The following is a 19,257-nucleotide window of genomic DNA, read 5'->3' as shown; positions in this document are numbered from 1 at the left end:
AGAACCTGTTAGACTTTACACCAAGTATGCGGATACAGCTCTCACTTTGGTCATACAGGGACCCGATGGCTCGTAGCACTGAGCCTGGCACCCGTACTCCCGCAGTACCTCCCACAAGACCCCCCTGAGGGACTGGATGGGCAAATGCCCACGACCCCTCCATTAACCTCGCAAGGGTAAAGAGCTGGTCCACTGTTCCACGGCCAGGACGGAATCCGCATTGCTCCTCCAGAATCTGAGATCCGACAATCGGTTGGAGCCTCCTTTCCAGCACCCTGGAGTAAACTTTATCCAGGAGGCTGAGTAGTGTGATACCCTGAGAGTTGGAGCATGCCCACTGGTCCCCTTTTTTGAAGATGGGGACCACCACCCCGGTCTGCCTCTCTGCAGGCACCGTACCTGACCTCCATGAGACACTGAAAAGGCGTGTCAGCCAAGACAGCCCAACAGTGTCCAGAGCCTTCAGCATCTCAGGGTGAATCTCATCCACAGCCAGGGCCTTGCCACTGGGGAGCTTTTTAACTACCTCAGCAACCTCTGCCAGGGATATGGGTGAGAGTTCTCCCGAGTCTTCAGGCTCTGCCTCATTCACGGTGGACATGATGGCCAGGTTGAGGAGGTCCTCAAAGTGCTCCTTCCACCGTCTGACGATGTCCCCAGTTCAGGTCAGCAGTTCTCCCTCTCTGCTGAGCACAGCCTGAGACAAGCCCTGCTCTCCCCTCCTGAGTCGACGAAAGGTCTGCCAGAACTTCCTTGAGGCTAACCGAAAGCCTTTCTCCATACCCTCCCCAAACTCCTCCCATACCCGGGGTGTCCACCAGCGGGTTCTTTGGTTGCCGCCATGACAGGCACCTTCTGACCACAGCTCCTAGCAGCTGCCTCCACAGTGAAGGCTTTGAACATCGACCACTCAGACTCCATGTCCCCAACCTCCCCGGGATGCACGAGAAATTCTCCCGGAGGTGGGAGTTGAAGACCCCACGGACAGGGGCCTCAGCCAGATGTTCCCAGTTCACACTCACTATACGTTTGGGTTTACCAGGTCTGTCTGGCAGCCTCCCCCACCATCTGATCCAACTTACCACCAGGTGGTGATCAGTTGACAGCTCTGCTCCTCTCGTCACCAGAGTGTCCAAGACACATGGTCGCAGATGTGATGATACAACCACAAGGTCAATCACTGATCTTTGGCTGAGGATGGTCTGGTACCAGGTACACTTATGAACATCCCTGTGCTCCAACATGGTGTTTGTTATGGCCAGTCCATGACTCGCACAGAAGTCCAATAACAAAACACCACTCGGGGTCAGATCAGGCAGGCCGTTCCTCCCAATCATCCCCCTCCAGGGTTATCGGTTATTGCCCACGTGACCGTTGAAGTCCCTCAGGAGAACTATGGAGTCCCCAGCCAGCACCCCTTGCAGGACACCTCCAAGAGACTCCAATTAGGCCTGGTACTCCACGCTGCTGTTCGGTGCATAAGCACAAACAACAGTCTGAGACCTTCTCTTTGCTACCCGCAGTTGCATCGAGATGACCCTCTCGTTCAAGATGTCACATCTTTTAGTAGTACCCATTACACTTTGACAGCAGAGAAGTACTCAACAATTAATGGCGCATCATAATGTTGGAAAAGTTTTGATGATAGTTATTCTGGGTTAAAACTGATTTAAACATGTGGTCCAAAACAGCGCTGTGTTAAATAAACATGCAAGTAAAGAGTACGCTGTGAAATCTCCAATTCGTTACACCCAACTTATATGTCATGGTTTTATGCTGGTGTACTGAAAAGCAGATGATGACTAAAGCAGAAGACACAGTGCATAAAAATGTAGTGACATATCTTACCTGTGACTGCAGTGATGTTCAGTCCACTGCTTCTGATGTTCTCAAACACAGAGAAGAGAGTGAATGTGTATTTAGTTCCAGCAGTGAGAGATGAGACTGTGTGAGTTACTGGTCCATCTCCATCTGGTGCAGGGATGTTTATCTGTGTACCATTAAACTGGAGAATAAAGCTGACATTGTTGTTGACTTGATTCCACTGCAGAGTGATACTGGTCTCATCTTGTCCTGTTAATCTGAAGCTTTCTGCATTTGGAGGAGCTGAGACAGAAAACAAGCAGTAAATGATTTAGTAAACCCACACACTCTGGGTGATACAATGATCCATTGTGCATCCCCACATAAAAACCACTGCACACTAGTAGAGAGAGAAAAGTGCAACAAGTGTCACATTTTATACAGAACTTCAGATCACAGAACAGATCACACAGCACTTCAGAACAGATATGAACTGAAAATTAAAAATACTATCAGAGCTTAATGGTCACTAAAATGTGATCTTCATGTGTGAACGTAAGATTTAATTGTGTAGTAAAATCCAGTGTTAAAGGAGCTGTATATGACCTCCAGAGCATTTGTATGATTTGGAGTCTGAACACGATAGGAACATGCACAACATGGAAAGGACTGAGTCGGCCTGGCAGCTCACAGCTAACAGTGCTAACAGTAGCAGCAATGCTAAAGGAGCCAACAATGTCAACCTGCGGAGAACCAGAGGAAGAGCATAAAGCTTATGCAACAATGCTGTGGGTCAGGACAGAGTTATCTGCGGTAACCACTGTATGAGTGCAGTGCAGAGTGGTGGTGACGAGCTAGCGTGTGTGATACACACACAGGGACGCAAATGCAATAATATGCAAGTGCTGCCAGACCATCTACCACAACAACAAACAGACAGAGAAGCCCAGAATGCAGCACAAACAGAGGGCACATCATTAACTGTTCAGAAAACCATTACTCCACTATATTTGCACAGCACCAATAGGTAGGTGCTATATTCATGCTCTGAATGTCATATACAGATTCTTGGATTTAAAGGTTTATGCAGAGTCAGTCAGTTAATATTATACATAGTAGATATATATTGAAGCAATAGGAGTGCTGTGTTATTATGCTGCAAAAAAATACAGTCAGGTATCTTACCAGTGACTGCAGTAATATTTAGTCCACTGCTTCTGACGTTGTCAAACACAGAGAAGAGAGTGAATGTGTATTTAGTTCCAGCAGTGAGAGATGAGACTGTGTGAGTTACTGGTCCATCTCCATCTGGTGCAGGGATGTTTATCTGTGTGCCATTAAACTGGAGAATAAAGCTGACATTGTTGTTGACTTTATTCCACTGCAGAGTGATACTGGTCTCATCTTGTCCTGTTGATCTGAAGCTTTCTGCATTTAGAGGAGCTGAGATGGAAAGGGGGCAGTAAGAAAATGTATTTACAATCCATCGCAAGTAAAAATGTCAATTGCCGTTAAAGATGGTCCATTTTGCATCCCAGTCTACTGTCAATAAAATTGAGTACTGTCAGTCAGAGACAGAGCAAGTCAAATTCTTTGAATTATTAAGATATTTTTTTTTTCTGCATCAAGATGTCACATTTTTTAGTAGCACTCATTACCCTTGAACAACAGAGAAGGACTCAACAATTAATGGAGGATCATAATGTTGGAAAAGTATTGATGATAATCATTCTGGGCCTAAAATAATTTGAACATGTGGTCCAAAACAGCGCTGTGTTAAATAAACATGCTAGTAAAGAGTACGCTGTGAAATTGCTAATTTGTTACACCCAACGTATACGTCTTGGTTTTATGCTGCTGTACTGAAAAGCAGACGGTGACTACATCAGAGGACCATATACATAAAAATATGGTGACATATCTTACCAGTGACTGCAGTGATGTTTAGTCCACTGCTTCTGACATTCTCAAACATAGAGAAGAGAGTGAATGTGTATTTAGTTCCAGCAGTGAGAGATGAGACTGTGTGAGTTACTGGTCCATCTCCATCTGGTGCACTGATGTTTATCTGTGTGCCATTAAACTGGAGAATAAAGCTGACATTGTTGTTGACTTTATTCCACTGCAGAGTGATACTGGTCTCATCTTGTCCTGTTGATCTGAAGTTTCCTGCATTTAGAGGAGCTGAGACAGAAAACAAGCAGTGAATGATTTTATCGACTTACACCCTCTTGTTGTTACAATGATTCATGTCACATCCCACTTGAAAATCAATGGCCACCATGGGAGACAGAAAAGTGCAACAGGTGTTTGTATTAGAAAGAATTCCCTTTGTGAGTCAAAGTGTCACATTATATACAGAGCTTAAAAAAATCACACAGCACTTGACAACAGATATGAACTCAAAAAAAGGACTTTTAAAACTTAAAGGACTCTAAAATGTGTTATTGCTGTGTGAATATAGGATTTAACTGTGCAGGTGGATATAATAAGTTACATTTAAATGCAGATTCAGTGATTAAATATTATATCCATCAAATATATTCTCAGTTAACAGTAGTGCTGAGTTGCTATACAGCAAAGAAATACAGTCAAGTATCTTACCAGTGACTGCAGTAATATTTAGTCCACTGCTTCTGACGTTGTCAAACACAGAGAAGAGAGTGAATGTGTATTTAGTTCCAGCAGTGAGAGATGAGACTGTGTGAGTTACTGGTCCATCTCCATCTGGTGCAGGGATGTTTATCTGTGTACCATTAAACTGGAGAATAAAGCTGACATTGTTGTTGACTTTATTCCACTGCAGAGTGATACTGGTCTCATCTTGTCCTGTTGATCTGAAGTTTCCTGCATTTAGAGGAGCTGAGGCAGAAAACAAGCAGTGAATGATTTTATCGACTTACACCCTCTTGTTGTTACAATGATTCATGTCACATCCCACTTGAAAATCAATGGCCACCATGGGAGACAGAAAAGTGCAACAGGTGTTTGTATTAGAAAGAATTCCCTTTGTGAGTCAAAGTGTCACATTATATACAGAGCTTAAAAAAATCACACAGCACTTGACAACAGATATGAACTCAAAAAAAGGACTTTTAAAACTTAAAGGACTCTAAAATGTGTTATTGCTGTGTGAATATAGGATTTAACTGTGCAGGTGGATATAATAAGTTACATTTAAATGCAGATTCAGTGATTAAATATTATATCCATCAAATATATTCTCAGTTAACAGTAGTGCTGAGTTGCTATACAGCAAAGAAATACAGTCAAGTATCTTACCAGTGACTGCAGTAATATTTAGTCCACTGCTTCTGACGTTGTCAAACACAGAGAAGAGAGTGAATGTGTATTTAGTTCCAGCAGTGAGAGATGAGACTGTGTGAGTTACTGGTCCATCTCCATCTGGTGCAGGGATGTTTATCTGTGTACCATTAAACTGGAGAATAAAGCTGACATTGTTGTTGACTTTATTCCACTGCAGAGTGATACTGGTCTCATCTTGTCCTGTTGATCTGAAGCTTTCTAGGTTTGCAGGAGCTGAGAAAGAAAACAAACAGTGAATGATTTGGTCATCTCAAACCCTTTTGGTGATACAATGATCCATTGTGCATCCCCGCATTAAAATTAGTGCACACTAGTATAGAGAGAAAAGTGCAACAGGTATTTGTATTAGAAAAAATTATGTTTGTGAATTATAGTGTCACATTTTACACAGAACCTAAACAGATCACACAGCACTTGAAAACAAATATGTATTGAAAATTAAAAATACTATCAGAGCTTGATGGTCACTAAAATGTGGCCTTCATGTCTAAATGTAAGATTTAACAATGTAATAAAATCCAGTATTCAAGGAGCTGTATACGATCTCCAGAGTATTTGTATAATTTAGAGTTTGATTTAAGTTGTTTGCACACGGTAGGAACATGCACAACACAGAACAGACTGAGCCAGCCTGGCAGCTCGCAGCTAACAGTGCTAACAATAGCAACAGTGTTAAAGGGACCAATGGTGTCAACCTGGGTGAACCAGAGAATGGGAATGAAGCTTACACATCAATGCTGTTGGTCCGACAGAGTTATCAGCAGTAACCACTGTAGAAGTGAAGTGCAGCGTGATGTTGATTAGCTAGTGTGTGTGATATACACACACAGGGACTCAAATGCACTAATATGCAAGTGCTGCCAGACCATCTACCACAACAACAAACAGAGACGCCCAGAATGCAGCACAAACAGAGGGCACGCTATGTCATTCTCTGTTCAGAAAACCATTACTCCACTATATTTGCACAGCACAAATAGGTAGGTGCTATATTCATGCTCTGACTGTCATATGCAGAATCTTTGATTTAAAGTTCTAATGCAGAGTCAGTGAGTTAATGTTATATATCAAATATATATTGGTGCTAGAGAAGTGCTGTGTTACTATGCTGCAAAGAAATACAGTCAAGTATCTTACCAGTGACTGCAGTAATGTTCAGTCCACTGCTTCTGACGTTGTCAAACATAGAGAAGAGAGTGAATGTGTATTTAGTTCCAGCAGTGAGAGATGAGACTGTGTGAGTTACTGGCCCATCTCCATCTGGTGCAGGGATGTTTATCTGTGTACCATTAAACTGGAGAATAAAGCTGACATTGTTGTTGACTTTATTCCACTGCAGAGTGATACTGGTCTCATCTTGTCCTGTTGATCTGAAGCTTTCTGCATTTGGAGGAGCTGAGATGGAAAAGGGGCAGTGAGAACATTAAAGAAAAAATGACTGCCAGTAAATGTGTAAGTTTTCCCTAAAGTTGTTAAAGATGGTCCATTTTGCATCCCCATCTACTGTAGATAATTTGAATACTGTCAATCAGTGAAAAAACAAGTCAAATTCTTTGAATCATTAAGAAATTTTGTTTTTTCTGGATCTGTTGATCTGAAGCTTTCTGCATTGGATGGAGCTGAGACAGAAAAGGGGCAGTGTCTTTTCAGCCACCAAACATGCATGTTTTTTAGCTACCTGCCACCACGTGTCCTGACAGGATAGTACAATAAAAAGCAGTGAACTTTCTTATAGCTTTTGTGCCCAAACCTAACCACATGTTAACGACAGCTTTATTGAAATATAAAATTTTTATATATCCACGACATAATAACATCTAAATGTGGTGTATTCATAGTTGGCAGAAACACACAGTACGTACTGTTTTTCGGAAATTGGGTTGGAGTATACAGTATTAAGTCAAATTTAGATACAGATTCAGGGAACAAATGTTAGAACTGTGAAATATACTCTTATTTTACAGTAGTGCTGAGTTGCTTTACAGTAAAGTAATGTAGTGACATATCTTACCAGTGACTGCAGTAATGTTTAGTCCACTGCTTCTGACGTTGTCAAACACAGAGAAGAGAGTGAATGTGTATTTAGTTCCAGCAGTGAGAGATGAGACTGTGTGAGTTACTGGTCCATCTCCATCTGGTGCAGGGATGTTTATCTGTGTGCCATTAAACTGGAGAATAAAGCTGACATTGTTGTTGACTTTATTCCACTGCAGAGTGATACTGGTCTCATCTTGTCCTGTTGATCTGAAGCTTTCTGCATTTAGAGGAGCTGAGATGGAAAGGGGGCAGTAAGAAAATGTATTTACAATCCATCGCAAGTAAAAATGTCAATTGCCGTTAAAGATGGTCCATTTTGCATCCCAGTCTACTGTCAATAAAATTGAGTATTGTCAGTCAGAGACAGAGCAAGTGAAATTCTTTGAATTATCAAGATTTTTTTTTTTCTGCATCAAGATGTCACATTTTTTAGTAGCACTCATTACCCTTGAACAACAGAGAAGGACTCAACAATTAATGGAGGATCATAATGTTGGAAAAGTATTGATGATAATCCTTCTGGGCCTAAAATAATTTGAACATGTGGTCCAAAACAGCGCTGTGTTAAATAAACATGCTAGTAAAGAGTACGCTGTGAAATTGCTAATTTGTTACACCCAACGTATACGTCTTGGTTTTATGCTGGTGTAGGCCTACTGAAAAGCAGACGGTGACTACATCAGAGGACCATATACATAAAAATATGGTGACATATCTTACCAGTGACTGCAGTGATGTTTAGTCCACTGCTTCTGATGTTCTCAAACACAGAGAAGAGAGTGAATGTGTATTTAGTTCCAGCAGTGAGAGATGAGACTGTGTGAGTTACTGGTCCATCTCCATCTGGTGCAGGGATGTTTATCTGTGTACCATTAAACTGGAGAATAAAGCTGACATTGTTGTTGACTTTATTCCATTGCAGAGTGATACTGGTCTCATCTTGTCCTGTTGATCTGAAGTTTCCTGCATTTAGAGGAGCTGAGACAGAAAACAAACAGTGAATGATTTTATCGACTTACACCCTCTTGTTGTTACAATGATCCATGTCACATCCCACTTGAAAATCAATGGCCACCATGGGAGACAGAAAAGTGCAACAGGTGTTTGTATTAGAAAGAATTCCCTTTGTGAGTCAAAGTGTCACATTATATACAGAGCTTAAACAAATCACACAGCACCTGAGAACACATATGTACTCAAAAAAAGGACTTTTAAAACTTAAAGGACTCTAAAATGTGTTATTGCTGTGTGAATATAGGATTTAACTGTGCAGGTGGATATAATAAGTTACATTTAAATGCAGATTCAGTGATTAAATATTATATCCATCAAATATATTCTCAGTTAACAGTAGTGCTGAGTTGCTATGCTGCAAAGAAATACAGTCAAGTATCTTACCAGTGACTGCAGTAATATTTAGTCCACTGCTTCTGACGTTGTCAAACACAGAGAAGAGAGTGAATGTGTATTTAGTTCCAGCAGTGAGAGATGAGACTGTGTGAGTTACTGGTCCATCTCCATCTGGTGCAGGGATGTTTATCTGTGTACCATTAAACTGGAGAATAAAGCTGACATTGTTGTTGACTTTATTCCACTGCAGAGTGATACTGGTCTCATCTTGTCCTGTTGATCTGAAGCTTTCTAGATTTTCAGGAGCTGAGAAAGAAAACAAGTAGTAAGAGCATTTATTAATAATTGACTGCCAGCGAGAGTGTCAGTTTTTCCATTAAAAGATGGTATTAAAGATGGTCCATTTTGCATCCCCATCTACGGTGAATAAAACTGAATACTGTCAGTCAGACACAGAACAAGTCAAAGTCTTTGAATAACTAAGATTTATTTATTTTTTTGTCTGGATCAAGATGCCACATTTTTTAGGAGCAGTCATTACACTTTGACATCAGAGAAGTACTCAACAATTAATGAGGGATCATAATGTTGGAAAAGTTTTGAAGGTAATCATCCTGGGTTTAGAGGGAATTCACTGTGTGATCCAAAACACTGCTGTGTTAAATAAACATGCAAGTAAAGAGTATGCTCTGAAATCTCCAATTTGTCACACCAAACATAAATGTGATGGTTTAATGCTGGTGTACTGAAAAGCAGATGGCGATTAAAGCAGAAGACACAGTGCATAAAAATGTAGTGACATATCTTACCAGTGACTGCAGTAATGTTTAGTCCACTGCTTCTGATGTTCTCAAACACAGAGAAGAGAGTGAATGTGTATTTAGTTCCAGCAGTGAGAGATGAGACTGTGTGAGTTACTGGTCCATCTCCATCTGGTGCAGGGATGTTTATCTGTGTGCCATTAAACTGGAGAATAAAGCTGACATTGTTGTTGACTTTATTCCACTGCAGAGTGATACTGGTCTCATCTTGTCCTGTTGATCTGAAGCTTTCTGCATTTGGAGGGGCTGAGACAGAAAAGGGGAAGGGAGGAAAATTTTCACAATTGACTGTCAGTACAACCGTCAGTGTTCCCTATGGCTGTTAAAGATGGTCCATTTTGCATCCCCATCTGCTTTTAATAAAATTGAGTATTGTCAGTCAGAGTCAGAACAAGTGACATTCAATGAATTACACAGACTTCGTTTTTTTCTGGATCAAGATGTCACATCTTTTAGTAGTACCCATTACACTTTGACATCAGAGAAGTACTCAACAATTAATGAAGGATCATAATGTTGGAAAAGTTTTGAAGATAATCATCCTGGGTTTAGAGGGAATTGACTGTGTGATCCAAAACACTGCTGTGTTAAATAAACATGCAAGTAAAGGGTACGCTGTGAAATTGCTCAATTGTTACACCCAAAGTACACGTCTTGGTTTTATGCTAGCATACTGAAAAGCAGATGGTGACTACATCAGAAGACACAGTTCATAAAAATATTGTGACATATCTTACCAGTGACTGCAGTAATGTTTAGTCCACTGCTTCTGATGTTCTCAAACACAGAGAAGAGAGTGAATGTGTATTTAGTTCCAGCAGTGAGAGATGAGACTGTGTGAGTTACTGGTCCATCTCCATCTGGTGCACTGATGTTTATCTGTGTACCATTAAACTGGAGAATAAAGCTGACATTGTTGTTGACTTTATTCCACTGCAGAGTGATACTGGTCTCATCTTGTCCTGTTGATCTGAAGCTTTCTGCATTTGGAGGAGCTGAGACAGAAAGGAGGAGTTTTTATACTTTGAAGCATAATATTGTCTGTAACAAAGTGAGAAGCTGAGAAGGAAAAGGAGCATTGAGAATATCTGACTGTCAGGAAAATTACAAAAATCCCTCTCATCTCAGGTGGTCCATTTTGCATCCCAACACAGAATAAAACGTACCTAGTCTAAGAGACTGTTTTAAATGGACCTGCAGATATAGCATATATTATGAAGTAGCAAATGAATTTAATCATTTTTACACCCAGCATTAAATAACTGGTTTAACACTGGCGCAATGATAAGCAAATGATGGCTAGCAGGAGTGAAATTAACATAGTGACATATCTTACCAGTGACTGCAGTAATGTTTAGTCCACTGCTTCTGATGTTCTCAAACACAGAGAAGAGAGTGAATGTGTATTTAGTTCCAGCAGTGAGAGATGAGACTGTGTGAGTTACTGGTCCATCTCCATCTGGTGCAGGGATGTTTATCTGTGTACCATTAAACTGGAGAATAAAGCTGACATTGTTGTTGACTTTATTCCACTGCAGAGTGATACTGGTCTCATTTTGTCCTGTTGATCTGAAGCTTTCTGCATTTGGAGGAGCTGAGACAGAAAGGAGGAGTTTTATACTTTGAAACATAATATTGTCTGTAAAAACAGTGAGAAGCTGAGAAGGAAAAGGAGCAGTGAGACTATTTGACTGTAAGGAAGATTACAAAAATCCCTCTCGTCTCAGGTGGTCCATTTTGCATCCTAACATGGAATAAAACTTACCTAGTGTAAGAGACTGTTTTAAATGGACATGCAGATATAGCATATGTTATGAAGTAGCAAATTCATTTCATAATTTCTCCACCCAACATAAAAGAAGTGGTGTAACACTGGCGCAATGATAAACAAATGATGGCTAGCAGGAGTGAAATTAATATAGTGACATATCTTACCAGTGACTGCAGTAATGTTTAGTCCACTGCTTCTGACGTTCTCAAACATAGAGAAGAGAGTGAATGTGTATTTAGTTCCAGCAGTGAGAGATGAGACTGTGTGAATTACTGGTCCATCTCCATCTGGTGCACTGATGTTTATCTGTGTGCCATTAAACTGGAGAATAAAGCTGACATTGTTGTTAACTTTATTCCACTGCAGAGTGATACTGGTCTCATCTTGTCCTGTTGATCTGAAGTTTCCTGCATTTAGAGGAGCTGAGACAGAGAAGAGGAGTTTTTATACTTTGAAACATAATACTGTCTGTAAAAAACAGTGAGAAGCTGAAAAAATCTGATATGTACATTCCTCTAAAATGTAATTAAAACTTACTCAGCACTCTTTACTCCATACAAAAAGAAGACATATTAATGACAAGGAAAGGTAAATTATACTTACAGTGTCCTTTCAAATGTCATTGAACATTAAGCATGTTAACCAAATGTTAGCCATAAAACTACTTCTGCAATACACTAGAAATTCAAATGTATTTTTCATCATATAGTATACTGGCAGGTATAAAAGAGGACAACAGTGTTATGCCGGGTTAAAAACAAATTGATGTAGTGACATATCTTACCAGTGACTGCAGTAATGTTTAGTCCACTGCTTCTGACGTTCTCAAACACAGAGAAGAGAGTGAATGTATATGTAGTTCCAGCAGTGAGAGATGAGACTGTGTGAGTTACTGGTCCATCTCCATCTGGTGCAGGGATGTTTATCTGTGTGCCATTAAACTGGAGAATAAAGCTGACATTGTTGTTGACTTTATTCCATTGCAGAGTGATACTGGTCTCATCTTGTCCTGTTGATCTGAAGCTTTCTGCATTTAGAGGAGCTGAGACAGAAAGGAGGAGTTTTTATACTTTGAAACATAATATTGTCTGTAACAAAGTGAGAAGCTGAGAAGGAAAAGGAGCATTGAGAATATCTGACTGTCAGGAAAATTACAAAAATCCCTCTCATCTCAGGTGGTCCATTTTGCATCCCAACACAGAATAAAACTTACCTAGTCTAAGAGACTGTTTTAAATGGACCTGCAGATATAGCATATGTTATGAAGTAGCAAATGAATTTAATCATTTTTACACCCAGTATTAAATAACTGGTTTAACACTGGCGCAATGATAAGCAAATGATGGCTAGCAGGAGTGAAATTAACATAGTGACATATCTTACCAGTGACTGCAGTAATGTTTAGTCCACTGCTTCTGATGTTCTCAAACACAGAGAAGAGAGTGAATGTGTATTTAATTCCAGCAGTGAGAGATGAGACTGTGTGAGTTACTGGTCCATCTCCATCTGGTGCACTGATGTTTATCTGTGTACCATTAAACTGGAGAATAAAGCTGACATTGTTGTTGACTTTATTCCACTGCAGAGTGATACTGGTCTCATCTTGTCCTGTTGATCTGAAGCTTTCTGCATTTGGAGGAGCTGAGACAGAAAAAGAACAGTGACCAAATTTATTCCAAAATGACTACCAAAAGTGACAAGTGGTAATGTCTGGCTGTTAAAGTGGGTCAATTTTGTATCCCAACATGAATGTCAACTTACTCATTAACAATAATTGTACTTATGTGGGCATCTGACAAAAAGAAGTAGGTGGTATAAAAATAATAACACATTTTTGGACCGCCCTGATCACTGTTCACACAGCTGATAACCTGATCAGAGCACACTGATAGCAGCAGCACAGTAAGACGGGCAAGCAAAGAGAGCTGAGTTTCTCCTCACAGCACCAAAGTTTCTGAATTAACAGTAAAATGTTCAGCTGTGCACAGTGACTTATTCAGACTTCTACAGACTACTTTCTTTTAGTTTTAGTTTTAGTCAGACAAGGTTGCTGGCCCTGACAATATTCCACCATCAGGCCTTAAAGCAGATCCAAACTTGTAAACAGACATGCGCTGCAGTTTGTTTGGGAAATGCTGGAAAGAGGCAAAGACACCAACACAGTGGGCAGAGGGTCAGACTGTTAAAGTACCGAAGAAAGTTGACCAAAGAAAATGCAACAACTACCGAGGGTCATCATGTAGGAGCAGCTGGATGACCATGACTTTCAGAACGACATAGCTCTCCTTTACACACACAGATAGAAATGCAGGAAAAGACAAGCAGACTCCCACAAGCTGCTTCTAAACTTGGTCTGACACCCAATACAACAAATACACAGGTCATGAAGATCCACTCAAAAACCGGCAAACCCCATCATCATACACAACAACGCCCTAGAGGAGGTTGAATAGTTCACATACTTGGGCACTGCTGTGGACATCGTTGGAGGGACAGAGGCCGACAGGAAGAGCAGGATCAAAAAGGCTAACACATATCAATCAACGCCAAAATACACATTTTTAACTCCAGTGTGAAGCAGGTGTTGGTGTATGGATCCGAGTCACGGAGAACAACAAAACACACAACTAACAGGCTGCAAATACTCATGAACACCTGCCTCAGGAGAATGCTTAACATCTGGCGGATAGACAAAGTAAGCACTGCAGACCTTTGGAAAAGAACAAAGCAGGATCCCACTGATTCACAAATTCAAGGAGAAAGTGGAGTTGGATTGGACACAACCTCAGAAAACCTGCCACAAACGTCACCCAACAAGCCCTAAAATGGAATCCACAAGGAAGTAGCTGCAGAGGTGTCCAGACAGATATATGTAGGAGCAGGCTCAGCTGGGAAGATCTAGAGCGAACCGTCAACCACCAAATAAAATGGAGGCCCCTCAAAAAACTGCCTTGCTATATTATTTTCAGCCTTCTCTCCAACTTAGAATGTTGGTAGGGTATTGCCAGTTGTACAAGATGTACTTGAAACTTTTTTTTAGAAAAACTTTGAATAGCACACAGGAAGTTAAAGTCAGAGTCCTGCGTTCAGGAGAGGTATTATTAGCACAATGTATTTACACTTAAAGTTTGTTCAAGGTGGAGCTTTTAATTCTTATCTCATGCTGGATCGCTTAATCAATAATAATGTATCTTAGTTTAATTGTTGTATTTTAAGAGTACAATTTTGTGAGTTTATGGTAGTTTATTTAATGTTTGCTCCCACATTTTAAAACATAATCAGGCACATATGTAAATATATAATTTGAAAACCAAGTTGAAGTCTAATCTACTTGATGACCGCTGCAAATATATATTGCTATGACAACAGAGATGTACTCTACAATAAATGCTGATTCGGAATGTTAGGAGAGCAGTCTCATCCCGTCGTTCTTCTCTGAAGATTTCTCCGTTTGGAGGAACTGAGAAGGAAAAGGAGCAGTGAGAATAATTACTAACAAAGGACTGCCGGTAAAAGTGTCAATGCTCCCTCTGGCTGCTAAAGATGGTTCATTCACACGTTGACAACAGAGATGTACTCGACAATAAATGGAGAATTATGTCAGAAAAGAGTTTTAAAAATAATCATTCTGGCTCAGAAATACTTTTACTGTGTGGGCCAAAACAGTGAAAAGCAGATGTTGACCAAATCAGAAGACACAATGCATGAAAATGTGGTGACATATCTTACCAGTGACTGCAGTAATGTTTAGTCCACTGCTTCTGACGTTCTCAAACACAGAAAAGAGAGTGAATGTGTATTTAGTTCCAGCAGTGAGAGATGAGACTGTGTGAGTTACTGGTCCATCTCCATCTGGTGCACTGATGTTTATCTGTGTACCATTAAACTGGAGAATAAAGCTGACATTGTTGTTGACTTTATTCCACCGCAGAGTGATACTGGTCTCATCTTGTCCTGTTGATCTGAAGCTTTCTGCATTTGGAGGGGCTGAGAGAAAAGACACATTTTCATACTTTTAACCATGATATTGTCTGTGTAAAAAATGGAGAAGCTGGGAAGAAAAAGTTGTAGTGACAATAATTATTAACAAAAGAGCATCAGAAAAAATGCACATCTTTTGTATGGCTGTTAAAGATGGTCCATTTTGCATCCTCACATGGATTAAAACTTGCTGTGTGTAAGAGATGTTTTAAATGAACATGTAAATACAGTGTATGTTATGAAGTAGCACATTAATTTATTGAATATTACACCTGGCAGTGCACCCCGTTTTATACGGGTGCACTGATAAGCAAATGATGGCCAGCAGGAGTGACATTAATAAAGTGACATATCTTACCAGTGACTGCAGTAATGTTTAGTCCACTGCTTCTGACGTTGTCAAACACAGAGAAGAGAGTGAATGTGTATTTAGTTCCAGCAGTGAGAGATGAGACTGTGTGAGTTACTGGTCCATCTCCATCTGGTGCAGGGATGTTTATCTGTGTACCATTAAACTGGAGAATAAAGCTGACATTGTTGTTGACTTTATTCCACTGCAGAGTGATACTGGTCTCATCTTGTCCTGTTGATCTGAAGCTTTCTGCATTTAGAGGAGCTGAGAAAAAAAGGACAACTTATAGGACAGAAAGCTGTATATCTGTATAGACTTTTTCAAATGTAAAACATAAACACTCTAAATGTGTCCTTTTGTATTTACTGTTGGAATGTTTTGCATCGTTTGGGAATGACATCAGCTGACGGGAATTAAACATGGACCCAAGCTGTTGCCTGGCAATGCTATTCCAGTGAGACGATCAATATGTAGTACAGCTTCTGAGCAGCATTAAGCATAATGTAGAGGAACTGTAGAAATACACAACATTCTTGCTTCTGCTTTACTCTCATTTACACACTGCTATCTTCAGTGTAAATTTGATCCGATATACAATTTTTAGTATATATCGTACACTGCTTTAATTAAACAATGAACCTCTAAACAATATGTGAGCAGAAATTAGATGCCTTACTTGTTTCGTAACAGATGAATGGGAAACTGAGGAAACAGTTATCATCTGACCACCGCCCTGAGTCGTTGAACGCTGTAGTTACACATTCCCCTGCGCTAAAGTCTGGCTGTCCGTTGGCCCAGTGTCGAAACAGAGAGGAGCTCCCGTCAGACCACAGCTTTTCCCGGTGCAGACCGATCCACAAAAAGCTGCCAGCTGACATGTTTTCAATGATGTCATTTTCTGCCTGATTTCGTATACTGAGGGAGAAACAGCAGCATATATGGTCATAATTGAAGAGGTAAAATATAACATACAAAAAACCCAGTCTCCATTAGTTCATACTGTACCTGGCTAGATCGACATAATGCTCCCTGCAGAACCTCTGCGCTTCGGTCCAACTGGAATATGTGTTGACCTTAACAAAGGATGATGTGCCATTTACTGTACCTGGAAATACATGGATGAAGATAAATTACAAACAGTATTGTGACAAACTCAACACTCCATTTTGATCTGGATTCAGTATGATAACATATCGCTCACATCATCCCCACATAACATACACAGACATGGCGAGATATTTCTGAAATATTATGTAGAGGATCTAGTTGGGCTTTTCTTCAGTCTTACGCCATAAGAAAACTTGCCGTTGTAGCACACAAAGTGTTGTAGCTGGATGCACTCAGTTACTCCCCAAGTGCCAGAGTATCCATAAACCTGCACACACTGGTGTCGTGCTCTAATATTGTTCGGCTGCTCCTCATCCCAGTTTCTAAATTCTGTCTCTCCTTCACCGTAGAAGCTTCTGTCACTCAGGGACCATCTCCAGCTGCTTACCAAATCATGGTTGAGGCCTATCCAAGCCTTGCCTGTTCATATAGACGTTTATAATAACAAAAAAAGAAGAGAAAAAAGGCAATGAACAAATGCTTTCAAATGGTGATGATACAAAAAGTAGATAGTCAGACAGTTTTGTGACTGCAGTGAAAATGTGTTTTTAAAGGCTATATGCCAACGAATATGGATTAATGCTTAATATTTAAACATGATAAAAAACATGTTGTGAATTGGAAATGATTACATACATCCACACTTGAGGGCGAGCTTTACCTTCATTACTGGCACTTCAGTGATGCATTTGGACCTGGGCGCTTGGTGCCAATAATGACAGTAAAGCACACCCTCTTGTGTAATACTGCTTAAATAGACCTAAGATGTAAATTATTTTGCTGAACATCACTTAAATTACTATACTGTATATGGCTCCTGTATTTTCATTGAGGGCCTTTGTTGTTCTTTCACATTTCACATTATCATATTTTATCATTTCATCTATGTATGTTATGTTACATATTTGATCCCAGTGTTGAAAACTTGCCTGTGTAGTTCGAGAAAACTTGCCTGTGTAGTTTGATGTGGTGCTGATAATGGCACTGACGTCAGCTGTGTTTTCTGCGGTGGCCAGGTCAGTGTAGAACTGTTGGCAAAAGCTCTGAGCTTCAGTCCAGTTCAGTGGTGTGCTCACAAAGTGGTACTGATGAGTTTGAGCGGAGGCAACATTGATCAGTGCTCCTAAAACAAAACATATACATTTTTATATTACTTACTTTTTTAATATCGCATGTAGACTCTCTTTTTTACAGTGTATGTGGAAAGACACTGCTTGAGGTGGGTTAAACAACATTACTGTGGGGTTTTACAGAGCTTCTTCCTCACTGATGACAGCCATGCTGCATTTATTGACTTGACTTGAGCCAGATCAAGTTTCAGTCTGTCTCAGCAGAGCAGTTTTCACTGTTCATCACTGACATTAAAAAAGAAGCAGTTCATAAACCATCTGAAAGTGATCATAAAGAATGAATTGTTAAGTCATTGGACTCCAGTGAGTCTCTATGCATTGACATATTTGTCACTGTACCATAATCTTCATTTATGCTTGTTGTTTGGTGACACCTGTAGTTGCTCCATGCCCTCCCAGACTGAAATTCTTCATATGTTTACAATCTATCTATATTTTTTATAGTGTATGTATAGTATATTATTTTCCGTGTTGGTCTATTCTGTACACACAATGTGTATCACATGTCTGTTCGTCCTGGGCAGGGGGTCCCTGGCAACATCATAACACAAAAAGCATTGCACAAACAACAAAATGAAACACAAACATATTAAAATCAATTCTGTACTTCACTGGTAACCAGTAAAGAGAGGCCAGTGCCGGGGTGTTATGGTCTCTCCTCCTGGTACCAGTGAGGATTCTTGCTGCTGCATTTTGAACAAGCTGCAGGCGGGATAGTGCTGACTGAGTGATTCCTACCAAGAGGGAACTTGGGGAGTGTGAGGAAATAAAAGCATGGGCTGAAATCTCAAAATCTTTGAAAGACAAGGTTTTAATTTTGCAAGTGACCTAAGATGGTAAAAACCAGTGCTAACGTCAGAGTTGATTTGTAAATGAGATTTAAAACCAGAATCAAAGAATATCTTAAATTTACTTGACTGGACTTGAAAATGATCAAATATCCAGTTACCCCTCAAGAAAACACTTTCTGCACTTAGAATTCCTGCCCTAAAAAACTGCTCAGGAATATTTGATCTTAAACAACTGATTAATTAACAAACTTTGTCTCAGTTCCACTGAGACAAAGAAATACCCCTGAGCAGCACTGAGTGAAGACTGCCGAAGTTGTAACTGCTTCAAAAAGACAAACAACAAGAAACACAAAGAGCAAAAAAAAAGAGGCACTAACCTGTGAGCACAAAGATGATCTGACAATAATCCATGAGTCAAACCTTTGAAAAATGCATTTAAAGAGGTACATGATGTTAATTATTTACCTCTAAAACATATAAGAAAACTCTATTTATCTAATCATATGAGATACACATAGATTGAGTATATACAGTAGATGCCCAAAACATTTCCTGGAAGAATATGGCACAGTTAATGATACTACTCACCATTTCCTCCTTAACCTCTTCTATTTAAAAATACAGCCCTGTGTGCTGTGTGTGCTGCTGGTACAGAAGATAAGTGCTTGTTTGAAGTTCAGTGCTCAGCTGCTGTGACAAAGGCAACCTTGGTGGAGGAATCAGGAAGTAAAAGCTACACTTGACAAGTCTTCTTTTCTTTTTTTTCTTCTTCTTTCAAATACACTGA

At 40.1% G+C, this 19,257-nt stretch overlaps 1 protein-coding gene across 3 annotated transcripts in view; it reads right to left on the bottom strand.

Moving 5' to 3' along the window:
- LOC125884265 (tenascin-like) overlaps positions 1 to 16,473 on the bottom strand; it is a 28,847-nt gene extending 12,374 nt beyond the window's left edge. The window contains exons 1-15 of one of the 3 annotated variants that reach the window (XM_049569163.1): positions 16,448 to 16,473; positions 16,119 to 16,357; positions 15,449 to 15,706; positions 12,493 to 12,750; positions 11,894 to 12,151; positions 10,675 to 10,932; positions 8,566 to 8,823; positions 7,888 to 8,145; positions 7,142 to 7,399; positions 6,268 to 6,525; positions 5,086 to 5,343; positions 4,408 to 4,665; positions 3,730 to 3,987; positions 2,989 to 3,246; positions 1,849 to 2,106 (exon numbers count right to left, since the gene is read on the bottom strand). In XM_049569163.1, coding sequence (XP_049425120.1) covers positions 1,849 to 2,106; positions 2,989 to 3,246; positions 3,730 to 3,987; positions 4,408 to 4,665; positions 5,086 to 5,343; positions 6,268 to 6,525; positions 7,142 to 7,399; positions 7,888 to 8,145; positions 8,566 to 8,823; positions 10,675 to 10,932; positions 11,894 to 12,151; positions 12,493 to 12,750; positions 15,449 to 15,706; positions 16,119 to 16,320 — 3,556 coding nt within the window. In that variant the 5' untranslated portion in view covers positions 16,321 to 16,357; positions 16,448 to 16,473. Of the gene's footprint in view, positions 1 to 1,848; positions 2,107 to 2,988; positions 3,247 to 3,729; positions 3,988 to 4,407; positions 4,666 to 5,085; positions 5,344 to 6,267; positions 6,526 to 7,141; positions 7,400 to 7,887; positions 8,146 to 8,565; positions 8,824 to 10,075; positions 10,334 to 10,674; positions 10,933 to 11,893; positions 12,152 to 12,492; positions 12,751 to 15,448; positions 15,707 to 16,118; positions 16,358 to 16,447 lie in introns of all 3 variants that reach the window. The other 2 variants (XM_049569161.1, XM_049569162.1) reach the window with 2 other exon arrangements.
- Between the last annotated feature and the right edge of the window lie 2,784 nt (positions 16,474 to 19,257).

This window comes from Epinephelus fuscoguttatus, linkage group LG23 (assembly GCF_011397635.1).
Source record: "Epinephelus fuscoguttatus linkage group LG23, E.fuscoguttatus.final_Chr_v1".
Classification (NCBI taxonomy): Eukaryota; Metazoa; Chordata; class Actinopteri; order Perciformes; family Serranidae; genus Epinephelus; species Epinephelus fuscoguttatus.
The sequence above is the reverse complement of the archived record's forward strand: the minus strand, read 5'-3'. Positions and strand labels throughout refer to the sequence as shown.